The 24,516-nt window shown below is 44.1% G+C and overlaps 3 protein-coding genes across 4 annotated transcripts; 1 reads left to right on the top strand and 2 right to left on the bottom strand.

The window, feature by feature from the left end:
* The first annotated feature begins 6,802 nt into the window (after positions 1 to 6,802).
* Positions 6,803 to 9,826, top strand: LOC136505736 (2-carboxy-1,4-naphthoquinone phytyltransferase, chloroplastic-like). The gene is made up of 10 exons (XM_066500885.1): positions 6,803 to 7,160; positions 7,366 to 7,469; positions 7,612 to 7,683; positions 7,792 to 7,930; positions 8,142 to 8,257; positions 8,352 to 8,451; positions 8,564 to 8,602; positions 8,716 to 8,826; positions 8,924 to 8,989; positions 9,074 to 9,826. The coding sequence occupies exons 1-10, from the start codon at positions 6,933 to 6,935 to the stop codon at positions 9,182 to 9,184; spliced, it is 1,086 nt and encodes a 361-aa protein (XP_066356982.1). The 5' UTR covers positions 6,803 to 6,932; the 3' UTR covers positions 9,185 to 9,826.
* Positions 9,827 to 10,930: 1,104 nt separating this feature from the next.
* Positions 10,931 to 15,232, bottom strand: LOC136505724 (uncharacterized). Of its 2 annotated transcripts, none has more exons than XM_066500869.1 (5): positions 14,285 to 15,232; positions 13,280 to 14,194; positions 11,726 to 13,199; positions 11,579 to 11,632; positions 10,931 to 11,268 (listed from the first exon to the last, which is right to left on the bottom strand). In XM_066500869.1, exons 2-4 carry the CDS (start codon positions 14,182 to 14,184, stop codon positions 11,612 to 11,614), a joined length of 2,400 nt encoding a protein of 799 aa, XP_066356966.1. In that variant the 5' UTR covers positions 14,185 to 14,194; positions 14,285 to 15,232; the 3' UTR covers positions 10,931 to 11,268; positions 11,579 to 11,611. The 2 variants fall into 2 exon arrangements, with proteins under 2 accessions (XP_066356966.1, XP_066356970.1); XM_066500873.1 differs by having other exon boundaries at positions 13,280 to 13,386.
* Positions 15,233 to 15,560: 328 nt separating this feature from the next.
* LOC136505714 (vegetative cell wall protein gp1-like) lies at positions 15,561 to 16,997 on the bottom strand. The gene has a single exon (XM_066500860.1). It carries the CDS (start codon positions 16,885 to 16,887, stop codon positions 15,895 to 15,897), a length of 993 nt encoding a protein of 330 aa, XP_066356957.1. The 5' UTR covers positions 16,888 to 16,997; the 3' UTR covers positions 15,561 to 15,894.
* Positions 16,998 to 24,516: the final 7,519 nt, after the last annotated feature.

The raw sequence follows: 24,516 nt of genomic DNA, 5'->3' as shown, positions 1-24,516 counted from the left end.
AGTTGTGAATCTGCCGTGTCCAAGAAAGAATCCAGTCACCTAACCTGCTAGTTTGCAGTAATATTTGATCTCTGGAGCTATAAACGGTAAAGATAAAATGTGATGCACAGGTATATCAGCTCAGCTAGGCAGGGGTGAAAATCCAAAAATGAAAGCAAAAGATAAAAGTGATGCACAGGTCCATCAGCTAGGAGAAAATATGGCAAGTGGAGCCGGACCAGGGCCCACGTGGTACTGTAGCGCGGTTTGTTAGAAAAAGAATAAGATAGATTGATTCGATTATGATGTTTTCTTAGAGGTTAAGTCAGTCATCTCTATAAAAAAGAACCTTGTATCAGTTATAATCAAGCAAGAAGCAACGATTAAGTTGCTGGCTTCCCTGTGAGCCAGCCGTCCCTCCCTCTCTCCCTCGCATGAACAGTACTCCGTGGGTACTGTAGCTCTCCCTCAACTCTCTCCCTCTCGATCAGCGGGTAGATCTATCAGCTCAGTAGGGAAAAAAATCCATAAAATGTTGATGCTCGGACAATCTGCTCAGAAGAATCCAATGACAGAAAAATAATGGGAAAGGCAAAAAAGAAACAAATTGGAAGGCAAAAAAGATAGCGGTCTGTTATAGTAGAAGTCTGGGTCTGAAGCGGGCCCATGATGCAGGCGAGTGTGGTCTGCCAATGCGGCTATTTAAGATCGTCTCCAAAAAGGAGATCTAAACCCAAAATAGGCAGTGAGAAATCCAAAATTAGTCTTCAACAAAGTATTTATACAGAAGATCTATTTTGGGTTGTCTGAGAGACACAACCCAAATATGAGTATCCTCTCTCCTGGAAACTCATTTGCAGAAAAGATTCTTTTTTTGGTCTCGTTGTTGAAGAAGATGCCGAATAGGTATTAAACCTTTTGCCTGTAGCGCTACCAAAAGTACGAATAAGTCTTGTATTTTAGCTACTGTTGTTGAAGATAGCCTAGGCTGGTGCCGCGGAGGTTGGACTGGCGAGGCGGGACTGGCGAGGCGGTACTAAACAGAGGGAAAGCGACTGGTACACTGGTTTCCTTTCAGGCTTTTTTGGCTTCTTGAGCAAAATTGTCAAGACTTTTGGCCGTGTAAAATCTGTAACCGGTGACTGCATGGATGATTCAGACTCAACGCTGCGCGGTGGTTTTTACGTTTGTTGGTGTTTTTGAGTCTTGACAATTCCTACTTGTTAAAGAAGTCTTCATTCAGAGAATACTTTCTCAGAAAAAAGCGGAAAAAGCAGCTGGCACTTTCCCATGCTGACCGATGCAGCACTGGTACGAAAGAGATTCTGGTTTTGAAAGAGCACAGGGGACAGCGTAACCTTGAATGAATCAAGTGAAATGCGTCAGGTTTCCACGAGGGGGGAAAGGGGAGAAAGGGGAGGAGGATTACAGCGCCCAGCAAGTCCAACGGCCCGCTTCCAGTATTGCTTTCAAGAGCGGCGCACCCACGGCCCATCCATCCAAAACGCCAAGATTTGCTGTCCCGCAGAGACCACTGCCGGACATCGGCGACTCGGCATCGCTTGGTGTCAGCAACCGCAAAAACGTGCGGTTTAGCGTCCACGAAGACGCGAACGCAGGCCGCGCGGCTCAAGCAGCTGGACGGACACGGGACACGCCTCAGGCGGCGGCGCGTCGCCAAACGCCCGAGCGGACCACTTCTTGGCAGGCGGTGCGTCCCCCTGTTCCCGCGAGAAACTCACGGGCCTGTATGGCTGTCTCGACGCGGCGGTATTTTCCTGGCGTTTTCGAAGAGTGCCCAACGTGAGCGGCTGTGCGAACAACTGAACAAGACAAAGCTGCGCGAGAACAGGTCCGCATGGGTGAAAATGGCGCTGGTGCCGCACCATGTCAGTGTCAGTGCGCCGCCGGTGGATACACGGCAGGCATGGCCTGGACGCCATTAGTATTAGTACGCCTCCGTGTAGGCGTAGCACATACAGAAAATGGCATCGCACGTACTGATTGCATACGAATAAACGATCGACTGGCGTGGTGGCACTGGCATCGGCGTCGCCCTCTCAATTGACCGTGCACCTACCGTCGAGGCCCCGTTTCCATTTGGACCAGAAGAGGTTTCTCGAAGGATCAGAATTTCACGGGATTGCGTTCCTCTATTCTACTTGCACACACACGCGACACATCATTACAGCGTCGCTCCGACCCTTGCCGTAATATTAGATGGCACGTGGCGGATAATAAAAAGTACTTCCATGCAACTGTGGTGGACCTGGACCTGTAGCCAGGGATTATAGAGGGAGCCTGCCAAAAACAATCAACGATAGTGACACCCACGCTCAATGAACATGGGATCGCCTATGTGTGATGAGCACCGAAACTTTGCTAGTTAAGTACTCCCTCGGTTTCAGAAAAGATACAATTCAATAACAGTGTCATATTTGGTATGTCTAAGTTTGACTCAATTTATATATATAATACTAGTATTTATCGTACTATAGGTACTATTAAATTCTTCATGAAACATATTTTCATGATGTATTTATTTGATGTCATAAATATTAATATTTTTACTTATATATTTGTTCAAACTTAAGGCCCTTTAAATAAGAATGCATCTAGAATACATTCTTTTTAGAATGAAGGTGGTATGTCTTGAGCAAAATCTATTTTTTGGGGGGGGAGTTTGCTATTTGTCTGTTGAAAGATTTTTTGAGTATTAAATCTGTCAGATTTCTATACATTTGATTGTGCTTTAGGATTTATGCTACAACTGTCTACTGTCTACTGGGTCACATTTATAAAAAAAACATGTACCAGATAAAATCTGTTGATAGATAACTAGACACTCTTTTTTTTAAACAAGAGATATCAACAAATTATGCCACCACTCAATAAACATGGCATCGCCTATAGTCGACGGGCACCGAATTTTACTAGTTAAGTATGCCTTAAGATCTAAAGTTTCATTAAACATCTCATGTTCATAGTTCTTAGTCCAATGAACGTTCACTATTTTGGATTTGGGCCTTAGGGCACGTGATGTGGCAATAAAATAGACAACTTCTGCATTGACTTGTATATTAGGATATTTGCAAATTATTTAATTTGGACATGTATGCAGTGGCGGAGCCTGAAGCTAAACTCAGGGTGGGCCATTTGCTAAATCAACCTTTACGATTAATGCTGCTCTCTCTAAATAGGGTAACATCACAGACTTCTTCATGTTTCTCTTCTCTTCAAGACTCTACCTTGCTGCTCTGTCTATCTTGTCTGTATTTTTTTCTCCTCTTCAGGCTATTTTCTCCTCCTCAAGCCAACAATAGCAAGGCATCACCGGAGTGAACTGCTTTGGTCTTCGGTGGACAGTTGGCGCGCCACCGTGGGGCTCGTGCGCGCTGATCCCTAGCGAATCAGATGGCGTAACTCAAGATCAACATCCTTCGCGGTAACTCGGCGGATTGCGTCGACATCCTTCGACAACCACGGCGCACGTCTTCGTACGCGGATTGACACTGCGAAGCTCCGACTACGTCCGTCCTACTCCAACACGATATCAACTTCGTTCCAACCGTCAAGCGAGCTGCCCGCGTCGCCGACCAGATAACGTCATACGCCGCCGACCAGACATTCTGTCTAAAGTTAAGTCACGCTTTAATATTTTTCTAAATATTCTCCAATCTTCGTATATCGCCATAATGTTCCGAACTGTTTTCTCTATGTTTGCTCTCCAAACATTTTTTTTTCATGTATACCATCTTAAAGATGACATACAGCTAAGTCTAAGGCTAACCCCCGAACAATCATGTTGACGCTCGGATGTCCTCAGAGACGGCCATGTCTCCGGCTCCTCCCTACACGTGCACGAGCGTCTGCCCTCTGCATTTATAGGTGGTCGACAGCGGCTCCTTAGCGACGCTTTGTTCTTCATACACACACACGGGCTCCGCGCTCCGCGTTATGGTTAACAGGCTAGCTAGGGCTGAAGACTCAGCTACACACTGACTGGTCGGACGATTTATATTAAACATAAATACATTTTCAGAATGACACTAAGTGTTCACACCAACGGATCGACGAGCTGCATACGCTATTTCATCACCATTACTGATTTTTCTCCAGAGTTCATATATTTTTACATCATGTACTACTCGTTCTACATATTTGTATTGCATGATCATCGTTCAGGTGATCGGACCACCTGGTGCTCGGACTTCTCCACCGATCAACTGCTCGGACCGCTAGGTTCATGGACTTCGTCGGCGACCAGTTGATCGGACTGTTCGCCGGTCGCTTCTACTCAATGCTCACTTCGCCGCCGACCAGTTGACCAGACTGTTCGTCGCTCGTACTTCATCGCCAGCTACGCCGGGAGTTCCTCGGTGCTCGGACATCGCCAGATACGCCGTGGACTCCTCGGTGCTCGGACATCGGCAGCTACGTCGGTTACTCCTCGGCGCTCGGATTCTTCGTGCTCAGGAACTAAGTGGGCACACTTTACCCCATTTCACCTTGCGGACATCACCAGCTACGCCGGGGACTCCTCGGTGCTCGGACATCGTCAGCTACGCCGGGAACTCTTCGGTGCTCGGACATCGCCAGCTGCGCTAGAGCCTCCTCGGTGCTCGGACATCGCCAACTACGCGCGGGGCCTCCTCGGTGCTCGGACATCGCCAGCTACGCCAGGGACTCTTCGGTGCTTAGACATCGCCAGCTACGCCGGGAACTCTTTGGTGCTCGGACATCGCCAGCTACGTCGGGAACTCCTCGGTGCTCGGACATCGCCAACTGCACCAGGAACTCCTCGGTGCTCGGACATCGCCAGCTACGCGGGGGACTCCCTTAATGGTCGGATCTTGCTACGCCTCATCAGTGTGCTATCAAGCTGCTCCATGCTGTTCGGATCAGGGTGCTGATCTTGGGCAGCACGTCTGGGGTCTTGATACGCGCATGTCAGACGACGTTAGCAAGCTTTTAGACTTCTTTTTCTTTGACCCTGCTACAAGATTCATTCTTCATCTTCCAGCAGGCTCGGGAACTAAGTGGGCACATTTCACCTTGCGGTGAATATGCGCTTTTCAATTCAGGGCTCCGCCCGTGGACTGGTTGCCTGCTCGGCCGGTCTTTTGCCTTTCTTCTACTTTCTGACCCTGGCACCACATGACTACGTCACCTACTATCAGGCTCGAAGACTAGCTGTGGGGGTATGGCCCCCGGTATCCACAAGACAAGACATGGGTTGCACCATCAGAGGTGGTCCAGCCCACAAGATCAAGGCGTGCACGGCACTGGTCGACGTGCACCGCAAGATATTGTATAGTACCAAATATGATACTTTCCTTGTAACCCTACCCTTCCAGAGAATATAATGAGAGGCAGGTGTCCCCTAGACGACAGCTACATCTAGCTAGTACATCTCATATTCAATACAATACACCAAAGATACATGACGTAGGTATTACGTCGATCAGACGACCCGAACCTGTCTAAATCGTTGTCTCTGCGCCTTGTGTCACCATCCGGTTCCTGATTACGCGCACCTCCACCGATCAATCTACCTTCGTGGGATACCCCTCGGAGGACTGCCGAGCATCTTTTGTCGACGTCTTCACATAAACATTAGTGGCAAGGGGGGCCATGGCCCACTATGGTCCCAACGTGGCTCCACCACTGCATGTATGCATAAATTATGATGATTAATCATGAATATAATACTTCTATATATATACCGCTTTATAAGTTGTACAAAATTAAATTGGGTAGACCATGGATCGAAAATCCTCACATGTGCTCCACCGGTCATTGATGCACGACATGAGACACTTCAGAATATTTTGGGGACATCGGATAACATGCGTGGAGATTGGAGCCCAGGAGCTGTGGACAACATGCAAAACGAACTTACGATTTGGTTGCCTAAACACGGGTCAACAATCTATCATGGGATCGTATGGGAGACCTAAAGGATCTAGGGTCCACCCAAATTAATTCATGGGATCGTATGGGAGACCAAAGGACCTAGGGTCCACCCAATTTATGCGTTTGTTGTAGTGTGACATTACTACATTAGTGGTTCATAGATTAAACAAATTGAAATGTTGAAAATGGTGTGGGGTGGGGTATTTGGAAGGAGGGAATGTGAGTTTCGAAATAGGAGTTCAGGGCTGCGTTCGGCCGGTGGAAATTTCAGCCGGAATTCACTGTTCACGGATGAAATTCACTATTCACGCTCTCACAAATTCCTCCAGATTCATCCAGATTCCTTCAAATTCCTCCAAATGAACAGGCCCCAGAAATCTTTTGTTTGCAGGAGTGCAGATTTTCGTTGGAAGGAAAATGGAAATTTAGAGAACCAACTCCCACTAATCTTTTTCGTGGGAGGGATGGTAATTGGGTGCAAAATATACTCTCTGTGAAAGACAAATACATCATAACTATTCATCATGACTTGTCATATAATTTTTCACTCCCACCCCTAACAAGGGATATAAAGTCCCTCTACAACTTTGTCTCTCTCTCTCTTTTATAAACCAAACAATAAATTGGGATTGGAAATCAAATTCATACCTCAGCTTACTTCTGCCAACTTCCACCACTTCGTGTATAGTTACCAAAACACACCCTCTCGTGACTCGTCTGCTAAAGCGTTTCGTCAACTGACTCCGTGAGGCCCTCTGCTTTCGTCTGCACTCTTCAACCGTGAGTGTCAGTGGACGGTAGGAGCTTCCTGTGCGTCCAGCAAAGCGGTCGGTACGGCGCGGCATAGTGCGGTGATCGAGTCCACGTCGGACGTATGTGCCAGGGTGGAGGTATACAGATGGCATGATCCTCTTATCCATGGAGACCCAGCGAACGCACCTTCGCCGCTCCCAGCCGCCGGCGCCCGCCACGCGCTCGACAAAGCTCCCCGCGCCTAAACTCTCCCGGGCTCTCACTCCTAGCGCCCACCGCGGCTGATGCCGCTCGCTGGCATTGCCCTCGCGCCTCTCCTCGTCTCACCTCTCGCGCCTTCCCCTCGCCGTAGCAGCGTTGCCACTGCCGCCGCGAGAAGGCCAAGAGTTGTCCAGAGAGCTCGGTGCTCGGCTACAGCCGCTTCTGGTGAATCCGGTGAGCTGTCGCGCGCGACGCTACTATGGAGGGCGGCGAAGCTACCCATCTACTCCGTGGCGCTAGTGCCACTCACCGTGAGTTGTTGCAAGCCCAGGCCTCGTTAATGCGACGTACTGGCAGCCAGAGCACAATTTTTTTTTACCCTTTTCTTTTTGCAATTCAGAACTGGATGCCTAGAAGTTGTTTCAGAATTTGGATTGTTTTGACAAAATACTTTGTTTTACAATTTTTTGGATGCCTTGCCCTTTTTACACATTTCGTATTTGTGTATGGTTGCAGGTCGGGAGCGCTTCTGCTTATCATCATGCGGGCTTATTCTTTACCAAGCGCTATTTTGTTCTCCTGACAGCAGCAATCCTCGTGATCACTTGGCTCAATCTCAGGTAAAATTGATTTTTAAAATGGAAAATCGTTGTCAACGTAATGTCAGTTTATTGAATAGGGTCCTATCGTGTGGATTATTTAGTTGAAAAAACGTAGAACAGAGATTTTAGAAGTCAAATCCTTTGTTTGACTTCACTGCAGCAATGATGTTTATGACTCGGATACTGGGGCTGATAAGAACAAGAAAGAATCTGTTGTCAGCATTACTGGCAGGTATTGCACTCTTGTTTCATAGAACTAATAACATTGTAACTGGCTGGCAACTGGCATGGTTGGTTTTAGAAGTGAAACATGATGTTATGTTGTAATCTGATTATGCAGTCGAGCAATGACACAAAATGCTGCGAACATTTCCCTTTTCCTCGGCTTTGCAGGGCTATTTTGGGCCTTTGCAGAAGCCAAGGATATCAGATTTATTTTATTGGTGATGTGTGCAATCTTCTGTGGTTATGTTTACCAGGTAGTATTATCTTCACTCCCTTTTTCAAGGAACTAGTGTAGTATATCTTAATGGTCTGTATCATTGGTTAGACCATATGTACTTGGCTGTTTATATCGACTTTGAATCCTTGTACACATAATAGTATTTAAGCAATAAGTCATGTTCAAGTAGCTAGAGTAATATTTCTCGTTCTTTAATTTCATTGTTTTGACTTTGTGCATTTCCTCAGTGTCCTCCATTCCGATTAAGTTATCAAGGACTAGGTGAGCCGTTGTGTTTTGCTGCATTTGGTCCATTGGCAACAACAGCTTTTTACTTCTCAAACAGCAGCATAAATATTTCGAGGTAACCATGGATTGTTGCTGTACATCTTAATTGAAGACCATTGTTTCACTTGCAACTGAACCTAAATAGTTTTTTAAATATTGTGATATGCCAGCGGAACGGCACTTCTCCCTCTCACCAAAACAGCTATAGCTTCATCTATTCTTGTTGGGCTGACAACTACTATGATACTCTTCTGCAGCCATTTCCATCAGGTATAACTCTGGCTGACAATATATAATTTTTCCCCAAGTAGTCCAGTGTAGTGCTACTTTGTTTTCTTTTGAGAAAAATTCTTATAAGCAGATACACCCTTTTATTCTGTAGATTGATGGAGACCTTGCCGTTGGAAAGATGTCTCCACTGGTATTCCTTCTACCTTAAAACCAAGTTCAAATTTCCTTTACCAATTTTGACTTCGCACCCATAACTTTTTTTTCATTATAACACGGGTTTTGTGTACCTGAATCTGCCAACAGGTAAGAATTGGCACTAAAGCAGGATCGCGGATAGTGTCAATTGGGATTCTCACGCTTTACGTTCTCTTGGCTGCATTTGGCATATGCAGATCTCTCCCACCAGCTTGCATTGTGAGCTACTTTCAACCGATCATACTGCTCCATGTAAAAAAAAATAGTGATCTTGAATTGCAGTTCTTGGCTCAACCATTGCTACGATAATTTTCAGGTCCTCTGTGCCCTTACTCTGCCCATGGGCAAGTTGGTTGTGGACTATGTGCTGAAAAATCACGAGGTAAATCGCTCTTGTCCCTTGCGTGTCTCTGAAAAATGAAGATGCGATTTTGCACTGATACGGTTTGAGATCACACGCCTTCAGGACAACACAAAGATATTCATGGTGAAGTACTACTGCGTGCGCTTGCACGCGCTGTTTGGGATGGCACTAGCTTCTGGTTTGGTCTTGGCCCGTAATGGTATATTAGCCTGACAGTGACAGATAGATAGGCAGCGTTGAAATCCAGGAGAGGATCCAGAGCAGTAGAGCACCCTGCAGTTTCAGATCTAGTGAACGCCCAGCCTTCAGTTGCGTTCTGAACTAACTTTTGATTCAACAACCGAACAGACTGAACGATGAGAATGAGTGCAGTACTGAACAGCAGCAGTTTTGCCAAGAAACGGAAGAGGAATTGCCTAGGAGAAGTATGACTACTACAACGTCAGAACTCGGATGCACATGCACACCGGCCCGTTTTGGACGGCAAGTTGCTCCTGCTGCTCAAGTTGAATGAAGAGGTTCAGACGTTCTGTGCTCGAGTTCATTAGCTTCAGCATCCGGTTTTTGCCCAAGGAGCGCCCGCCTTGTACGATTTGACCCGCTCTGGCTTTGCTCGTGCACGGTCAGACTGCCGTCGCGCCGGGGATGCCAGTATATGTATATGAATTGAATTTCAAGCGAGGACGAGTCATGTACAAGCATTACTTCTCTGCACTGACGTACCAACTGACCATTTCATTCACACCGTTTTCTTTCACATTTTGCCTTTGTACTTTTGGTTAGTGGTTAGCCAGCGACCGTTAATTGCTTGTAATTGCCACGTCCTGTTTCCATCTGTCTGTCCAGGCAAGCTATTAAACAGATGCTACTGAGTACTGACAACACTACAACTACTGCTGCTGCAAAGTGTTCCCCATACTGGTCAATCCTTACACTGACACACAGTCAAGGCCATGCTCACACAACGTGATGCACAGGAACCGCACAACCCGGCCCAAATCCAACCTGGATGGCGTTGGCATAAACAACCTGGAGCAGCTGGAAAAACATGTTGAAAGTGAAATGCTACTACTACTAATATACAATGCATTCAGACGATAAAAATGCACCAGGAAATCAAATATTTTGACCGTACAAGCGCAGTTTACAGGAAGAGAGCAACCACTGGCGTGTTCTCATCACATCACTTTCCAAATTGGACTTCGTAGTAACTGTTTTCATATCATATCATCCATATTTGACAGAAATGGACATCTGTGCTTCTCAGCTCCCGCTTTTCAATCAACTTGGTTCACAGTAAAATTCTCCTTAGTAGAGCACCTCGCGTCAACACCACCCAATTGACCGGAAACTCAGCAATTGTGGAAAGGCATATCCCAGAGAGTGATTTAAAGCTTGTAAGTAAAAATGTGCTCGTCCCATTTATCGATCGGCCAAAGAAACACCTTTGTTCCAACGTCGACAGCTTCAGGAATCACCAGGGAGAATAAAAATAAAAACAGTGGAAAACGGAGAATTTTTTGCTCTTGCCAGTCATCCAGTAGAGAAAAACGAGTTAACACCTGCTTATCAAGCAGCTAGTGGTTTCAGGATCCAACCATGCATATTTGGTTAACACGTGCCGGCTCCGTTCGCTTCGCTGAAAAAATAAGCTAAAACACTGTTCCGGCTGAAAAAAGAAGTTGAAAAATACGGATTATAAGAGAAACGAACAGGGCCAGCAGTAACGCTCGTATCTCCCACCGGTAACGTCCGCAGCTTTAAATCATTTACGTCGCAAATGTAAATAAAATTAGTTCAATCATATCTCCCACCGGTAAAGGCCTGTTCGCTTGAACTTATCAGACGGCTTATCAGCTAGAATCTATAGTATTTTTCTTTTACAACAAAACAGCTTTAGCCGATTTATCAGCCAGCTTTAATACCAACCGAACAGGCCTGCAGCTTTAAATCTTTTACGTTTGTGTTACCAACGGTAGAACCAAACAGCTGATTAGCTCAATCGCAAAAGACTGCAACTCCTGATCCTTACCCATGTCGTCTGGCGGCCATGTTTGGCTTGGACCTGGAAAGGCTACCTGGCCTAGACAACAACCCCAGGCGTTCAAATTTAGCACTTGCCTAATGGTTGGATGTTGTTGCCTAGGCCAGACAGGTCTTGAGGACACCAACCAAACAAACATCAAGGACCTGCTTGCTTTAACCCCCCATGCAAAACTGCCTTGCCTTGAGCCGGCGTCGCTCTCATCGGGCGTGTGGTTTTTGGTCGCCTAGGCTTAGGATGCATGCTCATCATCCTAAGGAAATTTTGGATATGAGATTCTGCCATACATATTACTTGCATAAGTTTTGTTACAAAAAATTAGCCAAACATGAGCAATCCATATACTCTTGCTTGGCTACCATATACACCAGCCAGTGGCGGATCTAGAAATAATATTTAGAGGGGGCTGGGTGGAAGAGAGCTATAACAATTGAACTCAATTATATCCATACAAAGCTAAGATATAGCAGTTTAAAACCTTTTACATGATAACTATGATAAATAATCAAAGTTCATTATAAAATGCATACGGAAAAGTAAAAGATACAATTTTTATAACTAACCAACAAAAGATCGACGTTCCGCTGCCGCATTCTTCATGAATCATTAGAAGCAATCTATATACAAGAAAAATAAATAAATTATTATTGACACAAATTTCAAGTATATAACTTCAAAGTTTTGGAGGTAGAAGATAATATATATCATACCACTAAATTGTTCCGAGGCACTAACATACGCCGTATTTTCATGTCTTCAAATCTTTTTATGATTTTGTCATTCTTGATGTTTCTAAATATCTCCTTCTCAGTGTAGCATATCATCAAGTCATTGAGCCATTCATCACCCATTTTGTTACGCAAATCTGTCTTTATAATAGACATAGCAGAAAATATCCTTTCAACTGATGCTGTTGCCACCGGAAGAATTAATGTTAATTCAATGAGCCGATAAACTAATCCATAAGATGTTTTCATATTAGTCTTCACCATAATTTCAGCAACCTTTCCAAGCTCTGTACATCCAAGAAAGTCTGGAGTTCTTCTAGCACGATTGACAAATCCTCTAAGTTGAGCAGGCAAACGAGCAAGGTCACCAAGATCAAAATCCGCAGCATAAATTTGAGCAAGTCTCACAAGCTTATCCACATCAAAATTTGAGAAGGAGTTCCTTGGGTTAAGACAAGCCATGCAGACTAATAATTCTGAACTAACTTCACCAAATCGATGATTCATCTCAGACAAAATGGCATCTATGGCAGCAAGGAAAACTTCAACATGATAGAAGTGCTTGTTTGTTGCCTTTTGCTTTCTTCGTGTAGATGTCCCTCTAGCATTTGTTTCCTTGTCCATATCTGGCACTTCAATCTCATAGTTAACACAGAATGTTTTCACTCTATTGAATAAGGGATCCCATCCATTGTCCCTCATATCCTGCAACTGCTCTTTCACATCCATGATCAAATGTATTGCCTCAACAATGTCTTGATCCTTCCTTTGCAAAGCACGTGACAGACTCTCTGTGATGCTCAACAATTCTATCATTAAATGCATTATGAACACAAAATCAAAGCTCTCCATTTTACCAATTAAACCAAATGCTCCACCATTACTTGTTGGTTTAACAGAGTCTTTCTTGACTATCTCAAGAATGTCTATGACAGCTTCCCACATCACCAAAATACGAAGTAAAGTTTTAAGATGTGAACCCCATCTAGTATCTCCAGGCCTTGCTAGGCTACATTCCTGGTTTAAACCTTTTCCAGTGATAATCTCCCCACTCTCTAACTTTTCTAACAACACATCATGATGCTTTGCAAGCAACGCATCCTTTCTCATACATGATGCACCGACAGTGTTGACTATTAGAGGAACATAGTTAAAGAAATCTGCAATGGCTGGAGTACAAGTAGCAACAGTAACAACCACTAATTGCAATTGATGAGCAAAACAATGCACATAGAATGCATACGGATTTTCATCTCGAATCAATTTTTGCACACCATTAAATTCACCTCTCATATTGGAAGCTCCATCATAACCTTGCCCACGAAGCCTAGAGATTGGTAGCTTATGACTGTTAAGAATTTTCACTAGAGCTTCTTTCAATGCAGCAGCTGTACAACTACCAATATGTTGAAGTCCAAGGAGCCTCTCCATCACCTTCCCTTCATCATTCACAAACCTGCAAACCATATTTTATTTCATGTTAGTACAAGTGTACAAATCAAAGTCGAGGAAAAAATAGAGTTGTCATCTACTAACCTCAAAATTACAGCCATCTGTTCTTTTATTGATACATCTCGGGACTCATCAATCAATACAGAGAATTTTTTATCTCCAATCTCATCCATAATCACTGACATGACTTCCTGTGCACAAGCTTTTGTAAGGTCCTTTTGTATATGATGTGAAATCATTGTGCAATTTTTTGCGCCTTTATCATATGCATCCTTAACAATCTCAACTTTATCTTTGTACCAATCAACCATCTCTCTATAGAAACCCTTGTTGTACGAAGTAGAGGACTCATCATGTCCACGAAAAGCTTCACCTTGCATTATGAGAAATCTTGCTACATCTAAAGAAGAGTTCAAGCGAATCCCATATCTTTTCTCTTCCTCCTTGCTAATTACATCAATTCTTCTAGCCACATTTGTTCTTTGGTTCATAAAGTCATCACACTTTAGCATAGCATTAGTGTGAGTCTTGCAAGTGCTGTGCTGATTAAGATTGTCCTTAGCTTTTTTCCAGTTATTATAACCATCCTTTGCAAAGACAGAACTACCAAATTTTTCAGGCTTCCCGGGATCAAAGAACAGATAACAATATAAGCAATAAGCTGCATCCTTGGTCACACTATACTCTAGCCAATCAAACTCGTCAAACCAAGATTGCTGAAATGATCTCCATTGACCACTTTGCCATTTTTTTGCAAAAGTAAGATTACGAGGTTGGGTCGGACCTCTCAAAGCATATGCCCTTCTAACTTGGTCTCTAATTTCATGTGGATAGCTTTCAATTGGTATGCGATTTCCTGGATCAGCAACTACATCAGACTGACTAAACTCCACTCTACGCCGAATTTGTTGATTTGTGCTGTCATTAGTGCCTGGAGTTGATGTACTACTTGAACCAGAAAAATACGTGTGTAGTGTTCTTTTGGACATTTTGAACAATCTGCAATTAATTAAAACTTGTAATGAAATTTGAAACACTTAGAAAGTTCAAGCTCAAAAGGCAAAAAATTGGAACACGCTGTGTATATACCTGCCTGTCTGCTGCCTGGCCGGAGCCGCTGAAGCCTGAAGGCCTACCGCGTCACCCCTCGCCTGCGTCGCCCTGCCTCCGTTCGCCGCCCCCGCAGGGATCCCGGATTCTCGGCGCCTCCGTCCGGCTCGCCGTGCGCCGCTGGCCCTAGCCGCGCGCGGCGCGCCCACACGGCCACACCCCACGCCGTCGCGCTCGCGCCACCAGCCCTGGCCGCGCCGCCGCGTCCTGGCCGCCACGCGCCGCCGGCCGCCGCGCCGCTAGCCCTAGCTGGCGCCGCCGCCGCTCAGCCTCGCGTCCGTCTCTGCTGCTCGCGTGCGTCTGGCTGACTGGCTCACTGGCTGTCTCCCCTGCAGGCCTGCTCCCTCCCAATCGGCTAAAGGAAAAAGGCCCAGAAACGAGACAACAAGGCCTTCCTTCTTGATGGGCTGCCATTGCCAATACACCTTCTACACAGTTATTGGGCATTTAGGCTGGCCACTCAAATACACGCAAAAAGGCCCAGGAAGGAGGCCAGCGCCGGACTCTTCTTCTACCTCCGTCAAGAACACCTCCAGGCTCCAGCCCCTCCTTCCCCATGGATAATGGCTCAGATTTTCATGGGGGGGCTGAGGGGGGGCTCCAATGGCGCGGCGAGGGTAGGGGGGCTAGAGCCCCGGCAGCCCCCCCTGTAGATCCGCCTCTGACACCAGCAAACGCCGCACGTCCCATATACAAGAGACTTTTCCCTGTGTGCCATTATAAAAGATCGTAATTCTCTGTGTGCCTCTGAAAAAATTTAGCGGTCTTCAGCGTCACTACTTCAACTTTTTCGTGTCCTCCATGTCACTTCCGTCAGTTTGGACGCTAACGCCGTCAAACTGCAGGTGTGAAAAGACGAAAATGCCCTTAAATTCAAATATGTTATTAATTTTTTTAGCATCTTAACGGCTTCAAATAAAAAAACTCAAAACTAGAAAGTTGTAGATCTCGTCGAGATCTATAATTTTCATATAAAAATTATTTTTCATTTAATTCCGTAAAAAAAAATATGATTTGATATGATTAATATATCTTAGAAAAATTATATTATTTTTTTATGGAATTAAATGGAAAAAAAAATTATATAAAAATTATAGATCTCGACAAGATCTACAACTTTCATTTGAAGTCGTTAAGATGCTAAAAAAAATTAATAACATATTTGAACTTAATGACATTTTCGTCTTTTCACACCTGCAGTTTGACGGCATTAGAACCTAAACTGACAGAAGTGGCATAGATGACACGAAAAAGTTAGAGTAGTGGCGCTGAAGACCGCTGAATTTTTTCAAAGACACATAAAAAAATTACGATCTTTTATAATGGCACACAGAAAAAAGTCTCCATATACAAACACCAGCAAAATATCCAGGCAGGTGGAACACGCTACTAGGAGAAAAAAGAAAGAATTTTTTGAGCTAAAGGTTTTTGAGAGAGAGAGAGATGAGAGCTAGCAGAATGTGAAGTATTGCTTGCTACTTCCTCCTTGGGTCGCCGCCCGTCGCCCGCCGTCTCGCCAGATCTCTCCTACACCAGCCCTATCTACACATCGGCCACGGCGGCGGCGCAACGGTGGTGGGGTTCCTGCGTCACGGGTCGCGGACGCGGGGACTGGTGGCCGGCATGGGCACGCCGGGCGACGGCGGCGTCCGCGGCGAGGGCAGGCAGCCGAAGCCGAGCGGCGACGTGGGCACGTGGATCGGCGAGGGCATCCCACGGAGGCGGCGCATGTATGCGGAGATGGGCGACTCCGCGGTCATGCAGACCGCCGGGAGCGGCGGGAGCGGGGAGAGCGCCGGCGGTGCCGGGGGAAGGATGGGCGGCGGGGCCAGCGGCGGCGGGCGGATGCGGTGGAGGCGGGAGGGTATCGCCGTCGGCGGCGGAGGCGCCATGATGTGAGGCGGAGGAGGCGGGGGTGGCGGCGCCATGAGGGGGGCACGGGCGGGGGCCGGGGCGGCCGCGGGCTGCGGCGGCAGGAGGTGGGACGGCGAGCCTGTGAGCTTCTGCACGACGTCGCGGAAGTTGGACTTGTCGATGTTGTACACCGGGGGCTGGGGAGGCGGGTGGTCGGCAGGGACGGAGGGGGCCTGCTGCGGCGGGAGCGGTGGGGGTGGGCGGGGAGCCGGCGGCGGCGGGGAAGGCGCTCTCATGGTGGAAACGGGAGCGGGAGCAGGAGCGGGAGAGGCGGAGGTCGACTGCTTGGAGATCTTGTAGGAGGCCTTGTTGAGGGACTTGAGCGAGGAGGAGGCGGAGGAGGGAGGCGGCGGCGGTTGTGGGAGGTTGGACTTGTCCATGACCATGGCGGAAGAGGGGGGCGAGTGTTGCGGGAAATGGTGGGAGATTGGGATTTGGGGAGTGAGGGAGGGGGAGTAGGGAAGGATGCTGAGCTTTGGATAGGCGGGCGACAGGCTCTCCTCTTCTGGGGCAAACCGACCCGAAACAGGCGCAGTGGGCGGCAGTGCGGTGGTAGCAGTGTCCGGGCTAGCCGACTGGTGGTGTGCCTGCCTCTGCGTGCTCGGCGCTTCAGCCGCTCGCACAGCTCTCCTTCCTTCCACTGCACTGCATATATTTCGGCGGAGCATTTCGCACGTGCACTGCAGTTTCGCGAGTACGTGTGTTTGTTCGTATGTTTACCGAGGACCTAGAAAAAATTAATTATTTGTGCCATAAGAAATGCTCGGATTTCTTCACTTCTTTCGTGCCATAAGAAGATCCTTTTTGTCAGGATTTCGTACCGTTAGTCCATAGGCCATAGGAGGAGGATTCAGGCCTGGTTTAGATTGCAAATTTTTGCAATCTGGACACTGTAGCACGTTTTGTTTATATTTGACAAACTTTGTCTGATCATGGACTAACTAGGCTCAAAAGATTCATTTCGTGATTTACAACTAAACTATGCAATTAGTTACTTTTTTATCTATATTTAATACTCCATGTATGTGTCCAAAAATTGATGTGATGGAGAGAGTGAAAAAACTTGGAATTTTGAGATAATCTAAACAAGGGCCTTGTTTAGATACCACCAAAATTCCAAGTTTTTTCACTCTCTCTCCATCACATCAATTTTTAGCCGCTTGCATGGAGTATTAAATATAGGTAAAAAAATAACTAATTACACAGTTTATTTGGAAATCACGAGATGAATCTTTTGAGCCTAGTTGGTCCACGATTGGACAATATTTGTCAAATAAGACGAAAGTGGTACTATTTATCAGTTTGAAATTTTTTCAGCATCTAAACGAGGCCAAGGCCTCATGTGAGCAGCACCAAAATTTGTGGCGTTTATCCGTGCTCAGGCCATTTTTTTTCTGACGGAAACGGAAGCAGCCAGATTGGCCATGGCCCCCGGAAGCAATCACTGCCGCAATAAGAAACCGTACGGCACCAGCACCACACGCAATCCACATGGGCTGGACCACACACACACCATCAAAGTAAGATACTGCCGCTAGAAAGCACTCGATGCCTCGAAGGAGAAGGAGCAGCAAGCCAAGTAATCTACTCCTGCTCCACTGATCTACTACTCCTCGGATTAGACAAACCCAAGCAGACAAGCTGCTGAGCCTACCACTGCTAAAGTGGCATGGCACGGAGGGAAGCGCGATAAAAAGATGTGCTCGATCAGGATTCAGGAAGGGGACGCGGGGCGTAAAGACAAATCCCCAGAGATTACGAGGGCCATTAGCGGAGCCATATGGAGCCGTAATCGCGCTGTTTTGTTTAATGCTCCAATCGCTTTCCAGCTTTTAAATTACGATTACGATACGACAGCACGCACGGGAAGCTGCTTTGACCGAAAGGGTGTCTTTGACCGGGCCGGGGTCAGAATCGTCCCTTCAGATGGGGCCAGCTAGCTGGAGTTCATACTGGAGCGGTAGCACACCAGTAGCACGCAACGGATTCATCTCGCTGTTTTCTTATTCCCCTCAGTGCAGGGCAGGGGAAAAAAATGAAAAAGACTTGGGAGGATGGGATACGGTGGTTTAGAGAAATACAGCTGCAGATTAGTGCAGATAAGCGGCATTGGTTTCTGAATTTGCTCTTCTGACTTTATATTGTTGTGGTATACTAGCACATCGTTAACTCCTTAAGGCCCTGTTCGGTTCCCGGGAATGACGTCCTGGAACCACATTCCGACAATGTCTATTTAATTTGTATGTAGCAGACTCAGAAATCGTTCCGGGGCTGGAATTACTCAAACGAACAAGCCCTAAGGATGTGTTTTGAGCTACACCGTGTCTTTGGTGCACAAAGAAGATCCCAAAGTCTACAATCGGTTATAACGGGCTGCGTCTTGAAATTTGAGGGATCCTAGTTTGTTTTTAAGTTCATTTTCTAAAAACAAATGAAGAAATTCATAGAGAATGGTACTAACATCTACCATGTTAAAGAGGTAAATCATTATCAATAATCTCTCCGTCCCAAAAAAAAAGCAATTCTTGGTATAAGTCTAGACAAATGTTTATTCAACCATACCTAAAATTGCATTCTTTCGGGTATATCTCGTAATCTTACTATTATTAATTGAAGGCCTCAATCTCACAAAACGCACTAAAGGGGGAAAAAAGATAAATCCTAGATTCTTGAAAAAAAGAAACACTCGACCATCAAAATTATTCTAGGATTCTTCCAAAAACCAAAAGGAACACTCAACCATCCATTTGGTAGGCTCTAATTATTATTGACAACATAAACCATTGGATCATTCCTTTAAAAAAACATCAGCACTTTCCATCATGAAAGAAACGTAAATTGAATCTGAATTTCCTACCTCAATCATTTAAAAGGGTAATATAAAGTAATACCATTACCCACCCTATAATTACAATAAATAATCTTAGCAGAGTTAACATTCAAATTATTCACCCCTACCATTATTAATGTCCCCTAACATTCAAATTATTCTTTTTTATATAAAAAATACCAGTGCACAAAGAATTCTTCGATAGAGAAAATTGAAACATCCAAAGCGTCAAAACAACTGTCATGTAATATAGTTTTATGGTGCTAACACTTTGGTGGTTATTTTCTTTACAAGTTCAATTAAATTTATAATAGTTTGATTATGACTAAATCTATAGGGCCATTCATTTTTGGATGAAGATAGTATGGCACTGAAAGTTTGGAAGCTCAAGTAGTGCCTATGAAGGATACCTTTCGATATTTAGGATCAATGCTACATAGTGATGGGGATATTGATGAAGATGTTAGCCATAGAATCAAAGCAGGGTGGATGAAGTGGCGCTAAGCATCTGGTGTCCTATGTGACAAAGGGTACCACAGAAGTTAAAAGGCAAGTTTTATAGGACGGTGATTAGACCTGCTATGTTGTATGGTGCAGAATGTTGGCCTACGAAAAGACAACATGTTCAATAGATAAGTGTCGTGGAAATACGTATGTTGCGTTGGATTTATGGTCATACAAGAAGGGGCCGCGTTTGGAACGATGATATACGTGATAGATTAAGGGTAGCACAAATTAAAGAAAAGCTTGTCCAACACAAGTTGAGATAGTTTGGACATGTTCAACAAAGATCTCCAGAGGCACCGGTGCGTACCGATGCATAGTGAAATGCTAAAATAGAGAGGCAGGCCTGGAACCCAAGTGGTTCGCATAGTCGCATGCAGGTTTGGTTCACATGGTCGCTCGGGTCAGGCTTCACGGATCGATCCGTTGATTGGTTTACCTGAGGCAGGAATAGACCATCATAATTTTTTTTATTTTCTCCCTTTTTGACCTGTCATTATTTCACAGCGAAATGCACGGATAACATCACATGGACATTCTTCCCTGGCATTCATTGTCCTTGGACCTGAAGTGGCAAAAACGGCGTGTGGGCTGGCTCTCCCAGAATTCGCGGTCCTCCTCATAGTGAGGCCCAAAGGAACGAAGCCCAACTTGAGCCTCCAGTGGACTGGGCTTGACTGCAAAAATACCTCGGCATGATCTCACCTAGCCCAGTACGTTAGCAGTCTTATTATAGGAAAAAGTACACATTACCTCTCTTAACTTTTACGAAAGTTCACTTTTCATCCCTAAACTTTAAAATCGGACAAAATATCTTCCTCAACTTTTAAAACCGTTCATCTTACCTCCCTGATCCTGTTATAAGCAGTTTTGAAGGCAGTTTTATCTTTTTCTTTTTTATTTATTTCGACTGAATCTTTAAAAAATCATAGTAAATCATAAAAAAATCATAAAATAGAAAATCCAATTTTGTTGGACTCCACATGAGTAGATCTATACAGTGAACATATAATATTATATGTTTTAGTACAAAGTTTTTATTGTAGCTTTAGACCTATGCTTTTCGATAATTAAATAGAATAATTCATAGCTGTAGTTTTTATGGTCCAATTGTGGTGAAATTTTTATGGTGGGCTAATTATTGTATTCTTAAATTGTAGTAAAAAATTTATACTCATTGGATCATGTATAACTTAGTTATAGATTTTATTTAGGTTTATGCTTGTTAAATATAAATAAATCTATAACTAAACTATACATGATCCAATGAGTATGAAATTTTTACTACAGTTCAATCATATAGTAATTAGCCCACCATAAAATTTTCATTACAATTGGACCATAATAACTATAGCTATAAATTATTCTAATTAATTACAGAAAAACATAGATATAAAGTCATAACAAAAACTTTGTACTAAAGCATATCATATTATATGTTGACTGTGTAGATCTACTCATGTGGAGTCCAACAAATTTGGATTTTTCATTTTATGATTTTTTTTGTAATTTACTATGATTTTTTAAATATTTAGCCAAAATAAATAAAAAAGAAAAAGATAAAACCTCATTCAAAACTGCTTATAACAGGGCCAGTGAGGTAAGATGAATGGTTTTAAAAGTTGAGGAAGATATTTTGCTCGGTTTTAGAGTTCCGGAAGGAAAAGCGGACTTTTACGAAAGTTGAAATAGGTAATGTGGACCTTTTCCCTTATTATACCACTAGTCTACAGTTGCTAGCCCACCACCTCGCTGAAAAAGTGCCATTCCTCCAACCAACAATCAAGGAAAAAGTTCACATTACTTCCCTCAATTTTCGTGAAAGTCTGCTTTTTCTCTCTGAACTCCAAAACTGGGCAAAACACCTTACTCAACTTTTAAAACCGTTCATCTTACCTCCCTGGCTCTGTTATAAGCAGTTTTGAAGGCGGTTGTGTCTTTTTCTTTTTTTTTCGACTGAATCTTTGAAAAAATCATAGTAAATCATATACAAATTAAAAAATGGAAAAACTAATTTTGTTGGACTCCACATGAGTAGATCTACACTGTCAACATATAATATAATATGTTTTAGTACAAAGTTTTTGCTATGGCTTTAGATCTATATTTTTCTGTAATTAATTGGAATCATTTGTAGCTGCAGTTATTATGGTCCAATTATGATGAAATTTTTATGGTGGGCTAATTACTATATGATTGAAACGTAGTAAAATTTTCATACTCATTGGATCATGTATAACTTAGTTATAGATTTATTTATATTTAACAAGGATAAACCTAAATAAAATTTATAACTAAGTTATACATGATTAAATGAGTATGAATTTTTTACTATAGTTTAAGCATACAATAATTAGCCCATTATAAAAATTTCACCACAATTGGACCATAGAAACTGCGGCTATGAATTATTCCATTTAATGACAGAAAAGCATATCATATTATATGTTCACTATATAGATCTACTCATGTGGAGTGCAACAAAATTGAATTTTCTATTTTATGATTTTTCTGTGATTTACTATGATTTTTCAAAGATTCAGCCAAAATAAATAAATAAAAAGACAAAACCGCCTTCAAAACCGCTCGTAACAGGGCTAGGAAGGTAAGATGAACGGTTTTAAAAGTTGAGGGAGGTGTTTTGTCTGATTTTGGAGTTTAGGTAAGAACGGAGTTTCACGAAAGTTGAAGAGGTAATATGAGCTTTTTCCAACAATCAATTAGGACACGATAGAATCCAGCCCACCAAGATTTGGCGTGCAGAAGCATATCGGCAGCCTAGCTCACGGTCAGAAGACAAGTAGAAGAGGTCAATAATTGGGCAGCATCCGCGCACTCACACAGCAGCCATGCACACTCGTTGTGCACAAGATATGGCCCAAGCTTTGATCTGAACGAAAGCTAAAGGAAAAAGGCTTTTGAGGCCAAGAGTTTCCTCTTTTAATCGCAATACTACATGCTGGTCTTTTAAACCATCCTTTTTAGGTCATAGGTTTTTTTTTTCTAAACCCCAATACCGACACGTACGTACATTCACCCTTATAAATATATGCATATATATATCATATTCTAGCATCTCCGAAAAACTAATATTAAGTCAACAGATCTCAAGATTTACGATGTCATCATAACGCTTTATCGTTGCCAACCAGACAGATCGCCTACCACCGAAAGCACAAACACGTTAAATCTTGAAATAAATTTAGAAAAATACGAGTATCATTGTCAAGTTGAGGACTTAATCCAGTGGACATGTTCCACCACAAGGAACCCGGTTTGCTTAGGACTTGTTTGGCCGCACTCCGATCCATGTCAACCCACATAGGTTTTGAGGGTTTGAGGTGGAAAATTAAACCCTTGTGACTAATGTGGAATGAGGTGGATTGGAGTGTAGCCAAACAAATCCTTATGTGAAATTGGATGGATTGGAGTACAGCCAGACAAGCCCTTATGTGATTTCAATGACGACTTTAACCTATATCGCGCAATTGTCACCCGTCCTATACATGCTATGTCAACTACGAGTGGTTATGGGAGCTGCAAATATTTTCTCCATTCTAAATTATAAGTCATTTTTTAATACAAAGCTTTTGCTATAAATCTAAACATAGCGTGTATCTAGATATAACAAAGCTATATACTTAGAAAAGCCAAAATGATTTATAATTTAGAATGGATATAGTACTTTATAGGCAAAAATAATGTTGTTTAAAATATTTTTAAAAAATATATCAAAATTATTTCTTTAGAAAAATAATATTCAAGCTATGTTTAAATATTCAAACTGTGTTACAGAAAAATAATCTTTATGTTTGTGGATAGGCTATGGACGCTTTTGTATAATCGTGCTGCCCGAGTTTCGTCTGTTTTGTGTTTTCCTTGAGAAAACCAAAGGGTGTATAGTTGGAAACTGGACCATCCGGGTTTTATTGTTTGTACTACGAATTTGCACCTCACCCTCCAAATGACGTCTTCATCGTTTTATGCCTTCAAGATGCAGCGGCGGTAGGACAACTGATGTTGTTTCTTTATTTTCCCTGAGGAAAAGAATTTTAATAATTTATTTTTTTAAAAGTATCAAGAAAATATTTTCTTTGAAGTAGTTCATTTGTTGCCGTGAACTATTGATAGGGTTGGTCATTCGGTTAGACCAAGACATTCGGTTTAGTTCTATAAAAACGGAAACGCTAGGATTAGGGCATCCGGACGGTTATCTTTCCGACAGACGCCTCATCCACCGCTAACTCCCCGATCCCAAGTTAATAAAAAAAATCCCCAGTCCCTGCTTGTCGGACGCTTGCCTATCCTCCTTTCCCTGCTTGCTCTCTACGCCGCTGCATCCACCCACATGTCTTCCTTACTGCCGTGCTTTGCTCCTAGCTGATCCCCACCAACCTCTATTCCCTCCCATGGAAGGCATTCGTACGGATAGACGAGTCTGCACCCCGTGACTCCCACCCCGCTTCGTCCGTCGCGACTCCCAACCCGCCCTCTGTGCCATCGAGGTCCGCGCCACCGGCGAGCACACAGGCGAGCACACAAGCGACCTCCACGCACCGCCCACCCGCCCTACATGCCACCACCGCCCGTGCCACCCCCCACCCCACCCTCTGTGCGCCGCTGCCCAGCTCTACGTTGCCGGTGAGCTCCGCGCCGCCGGCAAGCACACTGGTGGCCTCCACGCGCCGACGAGCCTCCATTCATTGAAGCAGCAAAGCGATGTTTTGCGCTGAAAGCGCATGTCATAGCTGCATGTTTCAAGTGTTTTTTGTGTTTTAGAGGTATGTTACAAGTATTTTATATCGATGTTGCAAAAGTAGATCGGGGTATTGCAAAAGTAGATCGGGGTGTTGCACATGTTGCTATGGCTATACACGTATTTTCAAGTGCATGTTTCATGTGTTTCAAACATATGTTTCAAGCGCTTCATCTGGATGTTGCATATACAAGCGTATGTTTCAAG

This window comes from Miscanthus floridulus, chromosome 1 (assembly GCF_019320115.1).
Source record: "Miscanthus floridulus cultivar M001 chromosome 1, ASM1932011v1, whole genome shotgun sequence".
NCBI lineage: Eukaryota > Viridiplantae > Streptophyta > Magnoliopsida > Poales > Poaceae > Miscanthus > Miscanthus floridulus.
The sequence above is the reverse complement of the archived record's forward strand: the minus strand, read 5'-3'. Positions and strand labels throughout refer to the sequence as shown.